The sequence below is a fragment of the Triturus cristatus genome, chromosome 6 (assembly GCF_964204655.1).
Source record: "Triturus cristatus chromosome 6, aTriCri1.1, whole genome shotgun sequence".
Lineage (NCBI taxonomy): Eukaryota > Metazoa > Chordata > Amphibia > Caudata > Salamandridae > Triturus > Triturus cristatus.
In genome coordinates this window covers 816,769,816-816,785,999 of record NC_140589.1, presented here as the reverse complement: position 1 = coordinate 816,785,999, position 16,184 = coordinate 816,769,816, and the positions used below count along the sequence as shown (strand labels likewise).

At 41.8% G+C, this 16,184-nt stretch overlaps 1 protein-coding gene across 3 annotated transcripts in view; it reads right to left on the bottom strand.

Moving 5' to 3' along the window:
• Window positions 1–16,184, bottom strand: part of PLD5 (phospholipase D family member 5) — a 1,783,935-nt gene that overhangs the window by 706,111 nt on the left and 1,061,640 nt on the right. For all 3 annotated transcript variants that reach the window (XM_085611414.1, XM_085611415.1, XM_085611413.1), the window contains exon 4: window positions 4,417–4,531. In XM_085611414.1, coding sequence (XP_085467540.1) covers window positions 4,417–4,531 — 115 coding nt within the window. The remainder of the gene's footprint in view (window positions 1–4,416; window positions 4,532–16,184) is intronic.

Genomic DNA, 16,184 nt, shown 5'->3' with positions numbered 1-16,184 from the left:
AGTGAGCTAAAGAACGATGATGGATTCAACCCAGATCTAATGGTGACTGGGGGTGAGTGTCTGAAAGGTTTTAGCGTTCCTTCCATCATCTCCTTGTGTTTGCTTTGTTTGCCCTAATTTGGCAGGATATGGATAGACGTGGGTCCCTTGCTCACTTTGCCACTGGATTCAAGCTAGCCTGGCTGATGAGAGGTGTTACCCTGAAACCGGTACCAGGATGCTAGTTTCCGGTCAATAGAAGAACTGGCTAGGCAGTTCGGGCTGGACTGTTCCCATGAGGAACAGGGTCAAGACTGATTTGCATATGGCTGGGTCCGAACTGGGGTGGTGAACTGAGCTAAAGAACGATGACAGATTCATTCCAGCTCCAATAGTGACTGGGAGTGAGTGTCTGAAAAGTTTCAGTTCTCCAGCCATCATCTTCTTGTGCTTGCTTCACTCACATAGCTAAGCACTCACATGCACACTAAACTTAATATCATATTTGCATATATTTGTATTACATCAGTGTTAGAAATGGGGGTCTCTAATTGGCAGAGGCAGGTACCTTTGTCCAAGAAGGGACCCTCCTTCCTAGTCAGGGTAAGGGGGATACACTTCTAAAATAACCCCTGCTCAACCACTTGGTAGCTTGGCACGAGCAGACAGACCTATCTCAGAGGCAGTGTGTAAAGCATTTGTGAACACATACAGTAATACAGTGAAACACTACAAATGGACTCCACACCAGTTTTGAAAAATAACTAATCTTTATATAAACCAAAACAAGACCAAATAAGATAAAAATCCACAATACAAGACTGTCAAAATAGTTACTTTGCAAGAAAACCTTTAAGTTGCAGAAATAGCTGAGAAACACAGTTCTTCCGAGTCAATAGCTCCATCCGGGGCTACCTCGATGCTGAAAAAGCAAAGTCTAACAGTTCCAATAAAGCGCGTTGGTACCAGCCAGCTAAAGCGTTGAAAGACTCGTGAACACTACCTTTACTTGTTGAGGCCGACACGTAGGTGCGAGTCGGTCGCGGGTAACCATCGCGGTTGCGTTGCAAACAAATTGAAGTGGTGCAGGGTGTGGTGCCCTCTAGATGCGGTGCAGGCAGCAGTTCGGTGATGATCATCCAGACGGCGTTGGTGAGCCCAAGGCTTATGGTGCAGGTTGAGTCGGAGCTCCATGCAGTGCTGGCAGGTTGAGGTGCCGGTCGGGCAGCAACTTTGTCGATGATGTCCAGGCAGGGTGAGATGAGGTGGTGCGGACTGCGGTGCCCACAGGACGCGGTGCAAGCAACGGCTCGGTGATGATCGTCCAGACGGTGTTGTGAGACCAAGGATGCGGTGCGAAGTGTGGTGGTGCCTTCTGCGGGGCCTTCAGGACACGAAATACTGCGACAGACTCGGTTGCAGAGTCGGTTGCCCTTTTCTTCTGTGGTCACTGAAACCAGAGGTTCCAGAGACGGTGCCTAGAAGGATGGTGAGGTGTTTGCTGTTCCTGAGACCTCGTGAACAGGTGGCAAGACTCACTTTCAAGTCCATGGAGACACTTCTCAAGCAGGAGACACGCACAGTTCCTCTCCTTGGCAGAAACAGCTACTGCAGGCCAACCCCAGAGAGCACACAGCTAACAGCAGTACTACTCCAGTTTCTTCCAGCTCTTCTCCTTGGCAGAGGTTCCTCTTGAAGTCCAAAGTAATCTGAAGTTCTGGAGTCCGGGCCCCAATATTTATACAGCAAAATCCTTTGTTCTCTGGTGGCAGAAAAGCCCTGTGCTCATTCAAAACCAGTTCTGTCCTATCTGGTGCAGATTCCTGGCAGGAGGTGAACAGCATTGTGTAAGGCAGACCAGGCCCATTCAGGTGAAAAGGAAATCTCCTCCCCTACTCTAAATGCAGCCCAGTTCTATTCAACCCAGCCCAGACTCACCCTGCAAAGGCAGGACACACCTAATCCCCCCAAGTGGCTGTCTAAACAGAATGCACATCAACAGCCCCAGTCACTCCAAAGCCACACAGTCAATACACAACCTAGCAGAGGCACACCGGATGGCTAAGCAAAATACCTACTTTCTAAAAGTGGTATTTTCAAACCCAGAATGTAAAAAACACCCTTACTAAAAAATGCATCAGAACATTCTGAGTTCAAGCATACTAAACTTCCCTTACCTATCTTGTCCCAATGGTAAGTTATATTTATAGGATGCTATAAATAAACTCCCATTCTATCCTATGGGACAGATGGCCTTTCAATAGCGAAAAACTAAATTGGCAGTATTTCACTATAAGGACATGCCACACACATCGGGGCATGTCTTACCTTTCACATGCACCACACCCTGCCCACAGGGGTCCCTTGGGGCTATCTTAGGGGTGACTAACATGTAAGAAAAGGGAAGATTAGGGCCTAGCAAGTGGGTGCACTTGCCAAGTCGACATGGCAGTACCAAATTGCGCACAGACACTGCAGTGTCAGGTCTGAGTTACATTTGCAGACTGTTTATGTGGGTGGCCCAATCAGTGTTGCAGGCCCACTAGCAGCATTTGATTTACAGGCCCTGGGCACACAGTGCACTGTACTACGGACTGACTAGTAAATCAAATATGTCAATCATGGAATCACTAATCCATAACAACAATTTACAGGGAGTACTTGCACTTTGGCACTGAACATCAGTGGCAAAGGAGCCCAAAGCATCTAGACCAGCCAAAACGATGTCCAACACTCAGCAAAATAACAGGAGGCAAAGGCAAAAATACAGGGGAAACCCACGCCAATGATGCCAGGTCTAACAATCAATAACAGGTAAAGAATGCCTACAAGGGATTTTATTTCAACAAAAACTAATGATTAGTTATTCCAAAAATCCTTTAGGAGTGAGTCCAATTGGAACATCCACCCAATTTGTCATCTGACAACATCAATTAATGAGCTTGAATAGTAAAGAACAAGAAAAACATAAAACACAGGAGCATCTTTTTGTAAAAAATACAACATTATTTATAGAAAAATCAAGTTAAAAAGGAGTACAAATGAATATTTAATTCAGCAAAAGATCATGAAGAAGGTGAAAACAAAATAATCCTACAATTCATGAACAAAACATCTATTCCGGTAAAATCAGCAATGACATATCTCTTGATGAGAATAATGGTCAATTGAATGTAGTGAATATTTCGGAAACAGATGGAAAAGTCGACGTTTCGGTCTTGTGAGGCGTCAGTCCATCAGACCATCTTCAGGACAATGCATTTTGCAAATAACGAAATACCCTTTTATAGCTCAATTCAACACGCTTGATTTTATTTGTGGAGATGAAAATAGCGCCGTTTATGTGAATTGCGGGGCTATCATTAATAGATCGAGGTCAGTTCAGATAAAGAGCACTGATGTAAAGGTCAGTCCAAATCCCTCACGACAATTTTGAAGTGGGATGTGTATATATCCAATGGCAAATTTTCAATGGTATTAAGAGCGCATGATTCTCGAGAAAAAGCTGGCGTCAGTTCTTGAAAAAACAGGTCTAACAATCAGCATTAAGTGAAAAAGAATCTCACCACCTGAAGGGTAGTCCCCATCTCATCTCACTGTTTCTTACCTGTGATGTAAAATATATGATTGGATGGTTGTTCCGTGATGGAATGATGCCATTCAATTGCCTGGACTTACCTGTCAACATATGTTAATAATGACGTGTAACTATGTACCATGAAATGTAAAACTCCCAATAAGGAAATTTAAACAGAAATAAATGAAAAAGAATCTCAGCTTTCCTTTTTATCTGTTGCGCCACTCTGGGTTCCCCAACCTAATCACAAATAACCCACCAATTAGAGTCTTTCTTCTCGCTACTGAAATAATGAGTAAAGTCCAAGGTCTCTTAGGTGCCTACTAAAGGACGGGGGACTATGTGGAGTACAAAGACCTGGTAGAAAAAATCCACATTATCTTCTTACTTTAAAGTGAAAATCCAGTAGTTTAGTTTGAAGGGCCTGCCATTCTCACAAGAGTGTCACTCTCAAATTAGCCAATGGCTTACCGCCCTTTAACGGAAATTAGAATCTTTAGCCAACTACATATGTTTTATGGGGTTTTCATCAAGGAAATGCTACCCTCACTCATTCTTGTGTTTCACTCTTACCTCACACATTGACGTTATTGCTTTGATATTAGGTGAAAATAAAGAAAAATCTAGATTTGAACAGAGTAAGTAGAACATTCCCATAAAACAATGCGTAATGAAGAGGGAGACATTTCTATCAAAAGTATATTTTTTGTGGAAATTTTAAATTCATATCTTTATTATCATGCACATAGGCAGCAATTCCACGTACTATTTCATATCTAGAGTAACTGTAAATAAGGAAACAGCAAGAGCTCACAGAGTGGTATTAAATTAACCAGAGTGAAATTTATGAAGAAACTCACCATATTTCCTTAAGTCCTGTAACAGCGATGACGTGTTCTGCTGGATATCACTCATTAACTTTAGCTCGATATTGCGATATTTGAGTTCTCGTAATTTTTCACAAAGGTACTTGCCCTGGTGAAAAAAGTTTAACATCTTTTTTATTTAAAAGCTGTGTGTTTGTGCAACTGTCTAAAATGAGTAAAAACAGAAAGTAGCAGTACTATAATGCCATTTTATCACTTAAGGAACATGCTTTTCAATACGAAAACGAATGACTTTTTGTTAATACAAATATTCAGGTCAATAGGAATGCTGACAGCAAACACAGCCCACAGACCGATCCCGGGTGCAAAAGATGAACAAGGAAACAACCAACACAGCGCCCATGATAACCCGGGATGGGCTAGGTTTGTGCACAGTAAGGCACGAAGGGGCTTCTTAGTGGTGGGAAGGTGACATAGTTGAAACGTACAAAAGAACAAATATAAATTGTAATTTGATAAGAACTGGGGTGGTTAGTTTTGCTTTGTTTACCTCTGATTTCTCATCTGCTCTTGTATTAGCTTGCTACTTCTGCTAGGGTGTGGTGACTCCCGCTAAGTAGTGATAGACAATCTGTCAATAAACAACAGATTCTGCAGTGTAACTGCTCCATTGGGTGGGCCCAAGGTGGCAGACAGTTCACCAGCGAAGAATACTGTAGCTCTGCACGTTACTTCACCAGTGTCCACCTTAACCCTAGAACACCTGCAGCTCAGAATAGGATGACTGGTCATTCAAAATATCTTCCAGAGTTAAAGTAAATACATAACAGGCAGAATAACAGTGCCAGGGTTTAAGTATGGAGTCACTAACATCCTGAGAAACACCTTCATGCATGCTAGGGAGCAGCCACCAGAAATGCCCCCCTCTTTTTAATAGTACCTTTCCAGTGCTCACAGATAGCAGTCAGAAAGGGGTTAGTAATACACCCTGTTAGGTCTCAATACAAGTGTCCGTGAAACTCAGCTCACCACTGATACCTATGGCACAACCAGCAGACAATTTCTTAGAGAAATGTATGTTGTGTTCAGGCAGGAGCAACAGTTTTAAAGTCAAGAAAACAACATCATAAATCTACAACTAATTTAGAAAAATAAAAAAAGTTAATGAGCAAAAAGACACCAAAATGATTGATATATGATAAGTGCTGCCTGAATGCTTCTTTGGGGCGTTTATGTTCTCTACTGGACAATTTATACGCGGATAAAGTTAGGAATGTTATAATGAGGTTTTTTTAATGTTCACTCTGATGAGTTAGGTAACGTAATTTAAGTGAATTTCAGAGAACTATAGTCTTTGTTTGATTTTAATATAACAAGCATTACTCCAACTTATAAGGCAGGTCAAGTGCTAGTAATTGTTTACTGTGATAGTGAACAGTGTAAGACACATTCTCACTTTCCTGCACTCAGACTTACCAATCGGTGATCCTGTTTAATTGGTCAGTAAAGTATTTGCCTGTTGATCTACCTACCACACCATCTGTCAAGTTCACGCATAAATGAAGAAAGTTAGATATTGATTCTTTTGTATCTAAATGTAAGGTCAATGTGTCCTTCAGGAGCAATACTATGAATCCGAATAATTTGACTGAATGTCATAACACACTGTTCACCATTTTGGAGGGTGCGGTTTCCTGGAAAAAAATGGATTAGGGAAAACAAGACCCAGAATAATTAATTTAATGAGGAGTTAGTGACCATGACCTGGGATTGAGAACATGTATGGCATTGTGATTACTCTTTTCTGGCTAAGAGTGAATGGTCAGCTTAAAATATTGCCTGCAACCATCCTTTGAAAAATGTAAAATAGTCCTGCTATGCACAGAGAATTTTGCATTTGCTACCTACAAATATTTTGAGAGCTATTTTCTGTGTTATTAATGAAAAGAAGGAGGTCGCTACTACATCTCACAGAGTTAGTTAGGCACCCTAACTGAACAAATTTGATGATCACTTCTTACTGTGATGCCCCTAAGGCACTGCTATTCTCAGCTGAAAATAAGCAGCTAATTGAAACAAGTTTTACTCAATTCTCTCTGTTAGACAATTAAACTTTTTTTATCTTTAATGAAGAACTGTAAACCTGGGTTGGAATCTGATGTTTTTCCCATCAAGTTGCATAAAGAACTACTTTTGAAATCTCACACTTAAGTTAAAGCTGTGATCAATGCTTCACTGATCCCTGGTTATTGTGCCTGGAGAATTGAAAAAGTCTTGCTCTTTTCTACTACTAAAAAGTCTATGCTAGATCCTGAGTGTGCGGAGAACTAAGGGGAAGTTTTCCATCTGCCATACCTAGCTAATCTGCTTGAGTGTGCAATATGTAATCTCAATTTGTGAAGGACAAGCAATTTGCTACATCCACTGCAGGATGGCTTCTATACGGTCTGTAGCACGGAAACTGTAATGATGGCAGTTTTGGAGGCTCTTCGACTTTGTGATGTCAAAAAAGTGGCAAAATGTGTTGGCCGCTTTGATCCTCCTAGACCTCTCAGCAGCTTTTGATACTGTGGACCACCATATCTTATTGGCTCATTTTGGTATCAGTAGGACAAGTATAATGTGGTTTTGCAGTTGTTTTTGTCTAACAGATATTTTCAGATCACTGTGGATTCCTTTGTGTCTGATACCCTATTGCAAATCATTTTTAGGTTGCGCTGCAGTGCGCATGCACTGTCTGTAAGACCTGCTGTAATCATTGTACGGAGTGTAATCCCTCCTGCTGCTTGCAATTGGTTCACTCCTCCATCGCTTTTATTTCCTGGCTTCTTATTGATTGGTGATACCCATACATCATTTCTGGTTTCAGGTGAAGAGTACCGGCCAACTATAGTCTTCTTACACTTCTATGTGTTACATGTTCCTTTGCAGACTACTTCTTTACTTTATTAACTGGTGGTGTTACTGTGTGCCTGTTCGGAGTACCTTACCCTGTTTATTTTTTAAACACGGTGCCCGCGTTACGGGTGGCCACACGCATAACTTGTATGTATTTGGGAGCCGCACTTTATATTTAGCACGGCCCCCGCTGTTATTTATTACTATGCAGCCCACGTCTGCTTCACAGGCTGCCGCATGCACACGTTTTATGTAAACAGGCGCTGTTCTTTGTTTCACAATGGCACCAGTTTTCATATTTGTGGGCTCCATAGTCTTTCCCTGGCTGCAGCCTCAAGTCCTTGCACTCTCAGCACCCAAGCTGTGGCGCGTTATGCGCGGGTGCTGTGCTAAATTTTTGGGGATGGCACTCTCTTTTGTGGCTTAATCCTGCTCTTCCTTGGCCGCCTCCAGCTGCAACAACGGCAATGGCTCAAGGTTGAACGGGCTCTGCCCGCTGGAACTACAGTGCCTCCATGTCTGGCTACTATAGTGACTCCTTTAATGGAGCAAGATTGGATTCTGCAGCGCCAAATTGGGGAGTTAAAGGGCTATATTAGGGCATATAACTACTGCAGACAGGCGCCGCGCTACATGTTTTGGTATGGCGCTCTCTTTGGGATACATTTTTTTTATTAGCATGGCTTCATCCCGGTGTCGGCATGCCGCTGCTCTCCCTTGGCTGCCGCCAGCCTTGCCAGCCTGTCATCCAGGAACACCAGCAGCGACAGCTCCACGTAGGATGGGCTCTGTCGCGGCACTCAAGCCTCGGTCCCTGCTCCTCCAGTAATGCCTTTGATGATGCAAGCTTGGATTCTGCATTGCCAAATTGGGGGAAGGCTAGTAACATACAGAACATGAGGTCCCCCCCTCCTTGTGTTTGCTTTGTATCCCCACGGCACAACACATCGATCCGCTTGTAAGTACCTTTATTTGTTTTCATTTTATAAGAATGTGTTGACGTACCACACCTCCAATTGATATGTGGTCTAACACGTTATATGTCATGTGCCTTAAACATCAATTTGAAACGAGTCCCACTTTCTTGGGCCTCGTTTGATGGCACAGCTGTGTGTAGGGTATACTGCTTGTTCACATTTATTGAAAACGCACGCAGAGTGTGCTTTTGTCTCGCCATGACATGCATTGTATGCAGAAAGCAATCCCTTTTCTGCTTTTTCCCTAGGGCAGCAGACTTTTTCTTTGTCGGGAATTTAGTGCATATTACAAATGCAAGTAAAAGGTTGCCACAGGTGTGCATGCATGCATAAATCGTCGACTTAAAACAAAAAAAAACATTTGATAATAAGTCTAAGGCCTCTTTGTGAAGATGGATGGTTGGATGTTGATAGAATAGCAAATTAGTCAGACAATTAGGCCTTCACAGTGATAGTTCAGTCCAGCAACGCAACTGTCTTGGAAAAAAAAGGTACGTCTAATGTTTTACCTTCACCAGTTTGCAGTCCTAGTTACAGAGATGTGCTTAAAATGATCCTGCTCGGGTAACCATTGCTGCTCTGGGCATAACAGCAGGTTTTATCTTCGTTGTTTCTGATTTTTTTTCAGGACCCCAAACCAAGTATTGTGTTCGCTTTTACAGGAAATGAACATATCTTCATTAGCACACTGTGATCTTGGACATCTTCATCAGTATCCCTTATAGGGGAGCGATATGTCATGGAGTGTGTCTGTGTGTCTAGGCTTACAATCTAGCTATGTGGTTGAGGCCGTAGCTAATTCTGATCCTCCATGGCACAAATGTATTTGTTTATTTATATGTGTGAAATTAAAATAACCACATTTTCTTATACGATATTAGTTGAATTATGGGACATGCATAACTATTTGACAAATGCTATATGATGATTAAATAGCACAAACCATCCTCCCTTTACTAAGGATGATGCTTCAATAATCTTTTAGGTTATGATATGGTTTGAACTAGTGCTATGTTTAAGTGTAATGTTAATAACTGGAATAAAAGCACTTTTAACAGAAAATAATTTGTTAAGCACTCATCTTCTACTTTTCCAGCCAAGTCCTTTTCCTTTCCAGGTCCTGGAATGTTATGAGAAGGTGGTGCTCTTCTACTGTGCTCTAGCCAGTGATTGAAGAATTACTGTTACCCAATCATTGCTATATTCATGTCAATTTCCCATTTTTTCAGTTTACTGCAAAAATTCACAGGAGCCCTAAATCCAATATGGCAATACCCTTCCTCCATCCAGACAGGTTTTGGCTCCCCCCCAGCCACTCCCCTATGCAGATGAGGTACCTCTTATTTGTCAGGAACCAAACTGTTTTTGGAGCCAGAAAATCTAGGATGCCCCTGGTAATGAAAGGGAAGAATCCCTGCCAGCCCCATTTGATGTTATCTAGTCAAAAGAAGAAATGCTAAGGCTGTCCTTTGTTCTGTCAACTGTCCTTGTGTCATTCCAAGATAGGTAATGCCTGTTAAGTATCCCATTATTGACAATACTCCTGCCTTACTAAAGGCAAACCCATTGTCCTCTCAAATAAGTGTCCTGAACTCCCTGGGAGATATGTGTATTGAGCTTTTGGAGTACGGCAGGAAGGCAAACTGTTATTAAACCAGTTGTCTTTCAGGCAGCACAAAGTACATGTTTCAAAAGTTACTTTTCCAGCAAGGTTCTCAAAAATCTACTTTTGCCATTAAATTAGTTGCCTTCTAAGCTAAATGAAAAATTACTTTCAATAGGTTTTCTAGTGTTTTCTCATATGGAGATATAAAAATTAGCAATTTATTTGCACCTAGCTCTATTCCTGGATAATATAGCTTTACCTATATAGTGAAAACATCCATTGGACAATTAATCACATCGAAGACATACTGATACCAATTTCTAGTATGCCACATTTTTATATATTAAGCCCCCAGTCCTGCAAGCTAACAATGCACACTTTAGGTGGGACTTATCCAATTAATAAACATATTTTTTCCTACATGGCAAAATCACTTTCCTCTTACATTGGTCAATACAGTGCTTTTAAATTGCCATAAATCCAGAACAAATTTATATTCCTAGTAGCCATAGATTTTTGCCCTATATGTTTCCGGTGTAAATATACAATGCAAATCACATATGACATTTAGCTTACAGCACTTAGTTGAAATCAAGTTTACAGTAGCATTTTAGGAGCACAGCATACACAGTGTTGCATTGATTGCTCAGAGTCCTAATATCAGCAAAAATAGAGCAAAACATCAGCTACCAATTAGGAGAGACAACGTCAAAAATGCAACTTTACTGCTGTAGTTAGACTTATGTGAGCAATGACGGACATTTGTGGATTCTCCATCAAGATTTTCTCCCCAAAGTAGCTCACCTCATAGCAGATTTAGCCAATTTAGTGGACAATCTTCCTCAACCTAATGGAGCACCCAAAATATGACCACTTCAACAGTGATGAGATTTTGTCCCATAGGTGAACAGGAATTTTATCAGTCAAACTCAAAATCAACATGTATTCCTTTTCCTTCATTGAGCACCGCTCCTGAGTAACCATAAGGACCATCTGCACAACTCTCAGTTGTGAGCAAGATACTAAGGGCCTTATTTTTATGTTGACTGTATGGGAACTCTGTTGCGGCTGCAATGGAATTCCCTCTCTGCCAACATTGTGGTTCGCCCACCCAATCTATCTGTGGGCAGACCTTAAGTTAGACAATGGTGGAGACTACTCCATCTCCGCTGGGGCCAAACTTCTCCAACAGCCCTAGGAAGTAAGGGTTGTCAGAGAAATGTCTATATGTCAATTAGGATTTCTTTTGTAAATAAAACAGAATACTGTTTGGTACAGGGCTGCTTTCCTGTAGCAAACAGTAAAATGCCTTTAAAGGAATCGCTGTGATGGCGGTTCCTGCCAATGCTTTTATAAATGACCGCTTGCTTGGCTGCCATTTATAAATTAGGCAGGCGACCCCTCAGTCACGGGGACAGAGTATTTCACTCCATCCCTATGATGGAATGGTGGGCCACCTGCCAAAATATAAATCGGGTCCTAAATGTTAATTTGTGACTTACTTTTAGTGGAAAGGGAGCTACTGGAAAACATATTATCATTCAAATATGTATTAGTATTAGTTTTAAGGTGCAATGGTGATGCAGCAATTCAATGACAATTTGTGCTTAATTAACCACATTGTTGAAATAATTATCACCATTAAGCGTTCAATCTTCCATTGGGGTCCTGTTCTCGACACTACTTTCAGGAATGTCAAACCGTCATACCCGCCTAAGATTCTGTGGCTAATCTTGTGTCATTGCCACCCACATTTAAAATCTTATATAAGATTTTTGACTGGAATGTGAAGGGATTAAATTCCTCTTTCAAACAAAAGAAAGTATGTAATAATATTATTTTTAAACAAATGCAAATAAAATATTGTTACAGTCAATCCATCTCACCAATGGATTTACTTGTGATAGAAAACAGAGCTTGTCATGGAATTTCAAGCAGTTATGGAAGTGAAATTAGGTAGTCCTGGAAGTGAGGTGTGTCAACATTGCCTATGAAGCTTTTTAAATGTCTGTTTGAAGATGACATATGTCACAAGGTATTTGTGCTACTACGTATAAGTGAAAACTTAGGAGAAATGTTATTCTCCTAAACTGAGGCAAGTTGACTTCTTCAAGAAAACTGGTTTCAGAAAATATGAGAAGACCTGCAAACTCACACAGTGTAACTGTTTGTCACACAACATCAGTTCCCTTCACATAGTCACCCAGTGAAGAGCCAATATTACTCGGTGGAAGGGAAGGTGTTCTGGTAACGCCTTCATTGAATGGAATTCCAGCGATTATTTGGAGGCTCTGAGCAGCCGATATCCATTTTAGTGTTTGGGAGAACAACAGGCCATCAGAAGACTTTTGTCTATTTTGGCGTGGAGGGTTATTCTGGTAGGGAGAGGGGGCATAAGTGCTCCTCAAGTGTTTCTCAGCACAAAGTCTCATCACTTCCAAGGTCACGCCGCCTCCTTGCACTGATTTTTTCTTTTTAAGTTGGAAAGTCTGTATATGTAGTGATAGAAACATTCTAGCATTAGACTTTTTTCGTAAAACTGAATCATTAATTGTTCATGAGGAGTGAATAATGGATTCATCCTTTGAAGTGGAAGTTGTTTTGAGGCTTATAAATCTCGAAGGCATAGGAATATACCTTTGTTTCTCCTGTTCACAAGTTGCACTGTAGGATAGATACATCAAAGGTAATGTAATAACCTGGAACAACTGTGAGGCATTAATCACAGGTATTTGTGTTTGCTATTCTTCTGTGGAAAAAGAAAGAGATTCTGCAACTTACCTAAAATAAAAGTGGTTTGCTTCTTCGCTGAGTCAAGCAGACTTATTTTCTGTTGAGTTGGCCCTTTGAATTAAATAATTTTTGTAGGAGAAACGTGAGTAAGCCTTCAGAGCATAGGCTGTGGTGATTGAGAGAATCTAGGCTGATCATGTCCAACAAATATGATTCAAATGTCATCAATATCAAGGATGATAAGATTAGTGAGGTTTTTGTACAATTTTATGAGATGCATACTCCCATCAGAGATGCTTTGCGATTGTAACAAAGGCAGTAGTTCATTTGCCAAAGTTTAAAAAGCACATTTCTAATTCTGTGATAGAAACCTACTTTGGCCCCAGTATTCTTTTAAGCGGTTTAAGGTCTCCAGTTAGGGAAATCGACTTGAGTAGGTGGGGTAGTAGCTAGGTTCTGTTTGATAAAGCAGACATAAATAACACCTAAACATTCTGGAATGAATAATGACATAATGAAAAGAGATATGAAACCTAAAACAAAGGATCCAGTGGCAGAGCAAACAAGGGGCCCACGTCTGGACATACCTATTCCACTTAGGGTGAAAATTGCTGTGGCAACAAATGATAGACGGAGTGATGAATAAATCAATCATTCACCCCCAGTCAATAGATCAGGGTTAAATCCATCATTCTTTTGCTCACTATGGCACCCCAGTTTGGACCAGCCATATGCATTCCCGTCTTGACCCTGCTCATCATGGGAACAGTCCAGCCCAAACTGCCAAGCTGGGTCCTCCCTGGACCGGAAACAAGCATCCTGGGACCAGTTTGGTGGTAGCAGCACTCATCAACCAGACTAGTTTGAATCTAGTGGCACAGCAAGAAAGAGACCCACATCTGGGCATACCCATCACACTTAGGGCAAAAAATGCTGCAGCAGCAAATGATGGAAGGAATGCTGAATAAATGAAACATTCACCCACAGTCAAGAGGTCTGGGTAAATCCATCAGTCTTTTGCTCACTACGTCACTCCAGTTGGGACCCAGCCATATGCAAATCAGTCTTGACCTTGCTACTCATGAGAACAGTCCAGCTGGAACTGCCACGCTGGGTCCTCCCTGGACCGGAAGCAAGCATCATGAGACTGGTGTTGGGGTATCACCTCTCATCAGCCAGGCTAGCTTGAATCCAAGGACCTTTGTTTCTAAAAGAAGTTTCTGTCCATTAAAGGCACAGATGCTCTGCATTTAAAAGAGAAATGTTTACCATTTAGGAGGACAATGGGCCGAGCAAGCAGTTGTCCTCTGGATCTCTGCCTGATTCTTCCCGAGGCCACTGACCCAATTTGGGGGGATGGCTTCTCCTTTACAAATCAACTACCATCCCAATGTGGGGGTCGGTAACTGATCAATGGTTTGCAACCACAATTGTGTTTACAAACCTTTCATACATACATTTCGAAATAGTAAATGGGAGGGTGGCACCTTTTTTACACAACCTACTATTTGCGATTCAGAAATGGCCCTGAAATCCATTTTATGAGCTGGAAAGGCATTTTATACATTGTGATAAGCCCTTTTGCAGTCACAAAGACTGAATTTTTGTAAATCACAGGGTGTGTGACTGCAAAAGGGGTTTATACATTTGGCTTTTAATCTTAAAACCACCAGCGGTTGCATGGGATAGTCTGGCCAGAATTGTTGATTCCGGCCCAAATTCTTCCCATGCAGTTTCCTGGCATCTCATGATCAAGGATCATGTTGAAAAACATGGTATAAAAATGAATCACTAGTTTCATGCATGTATGGGAAGAAGGCAAAATGGCTAGTTTGGGGACTTTAAACTCAAATGTAATTCAAGAAATAAAGAAAAGAATACAACTGTTTATAATTGATGTTAATCTAAATAAGAACATTGTACACCTTTAGAGAAATTGCTGAACTCCCATTGGTTAGAAGATGCTTCTCACTGTACTTTGGATGTATATACACTTTTACATAAAGCAAATAGCCCTTCTGGTAATGCCAAATTATATAAATTCTGACAGACAGAATTAAAGTATATGCCACAAGATTCTATTTCAGAATATATCTTGAAAAACACTTTTCATCTTCTGTTGACCAACACTGCTATTTAATCAACAACCAATAGTAATTAGAAAATACTGGTGCCACACTCAAATGTATAAACTATGGTTACAGTCAGATGATAGTTAATGGACCTGCAAAGCACCTGGAAGTAATATGTGACATATGTAAGCTCTTGCAAAAGAGTCCCTACATTTTTAATGATAGATTTAAGAGGATTGTTAGATTTGGGGGTCTCTAGTTGGCAGAGGTAGGTACCTTTGACCAAATAGGGACCCTTGCGTCTAGTCAGGGTAAGGGAGTACACTCCTAAAATAACCCCTGCTCACCCCCTTGGTAGCTTGGCATGAGCAGGCAGGCTTATCTCAGAGGCAGTGTGTAAAGCATTTGTGAGCACATACAGTAATACAGTGAAAACACTACAAATGGACACCACACATGTTTAAAAAACATAAGTCATCTTTACTAGACTTATCACAAGACCAAACGACGAATCTCCACAATACTGTAATCACGAATAAACTTTAAAATGGTAGGAAATAGCTTAGTTCACTTTAGAGTGAAAATGCGACACTTTACTCTCGAAGTACCTTGGGTGCGTAATGCAAAACAAACAAAAGGGTCGAAGGGAAGGGAAGGTGATGGGTCGGTTCCTTACACTCAGGGGAGTGGCTGCGTCGGTTCCTTACTGCTGCGCAGAGGAGTTGATGCTTGCTTCCTTACTGTGTGAGGAGGTGATGCGTAGGTTTCTTACTGCTCTCCGGTATGATGCGACAAGAGGGCACCTCGATGTGATGCGACGATCTGGTGCGATGTGACAATATGGCGTCTTGGTTGTGATGAGACAACGTTGATGCGATGCGTGCACGCCCAACGGCCGTGTGGTGATTCAAAGAACTTCTGAGCCACGACAGGCCCTGCGACACGCTTCTCCGGTGATACGACGGCGACCTCTGTGGCGGTGGCACGCTTCTCTGGTGATGCGACGTGCTTCGGTGATGGTGACAGCGTCAGTGGAGGCACGCTTACTTGGCAATGCGACGGCAAATGCCGCGGCGGCGACACGCTTCTTCTTCATTGAGTCACGCTTCCAGCTCCCAGCGACACGCAGTCTCTCAGAAGGCCCAACACAACAGCAGGCACTTCAATTCCCAGCAGGGGAATTCAGGGGGGAGCTGGTGGTGAAGTCTTGTATCCCTGAGACTTCAAGTAGGAGGCAACCACAGTTCGAGCCCTTGGAGATCTTCTTCAAGATGATGAAAGCACACTCAGTCCTTTTCTCCTTACTTTGGCAATGAAGCAACCACTGCAGGCCAATCCTCAAACAGCACACAACACAGGGGTAGTCTCCTCCTTCATTTTCCTGGTTCTTCTCCTCAGCAAAGGTTTGTCTTGATTCCCAGAAGTATTCTGAAGTTCTGGGGTCTGGGTCACCCTTTTTATACATACAAATCCTTTGTCTCTGAAGGCAGAGAGTGTCTGTACCTAATCCAAACC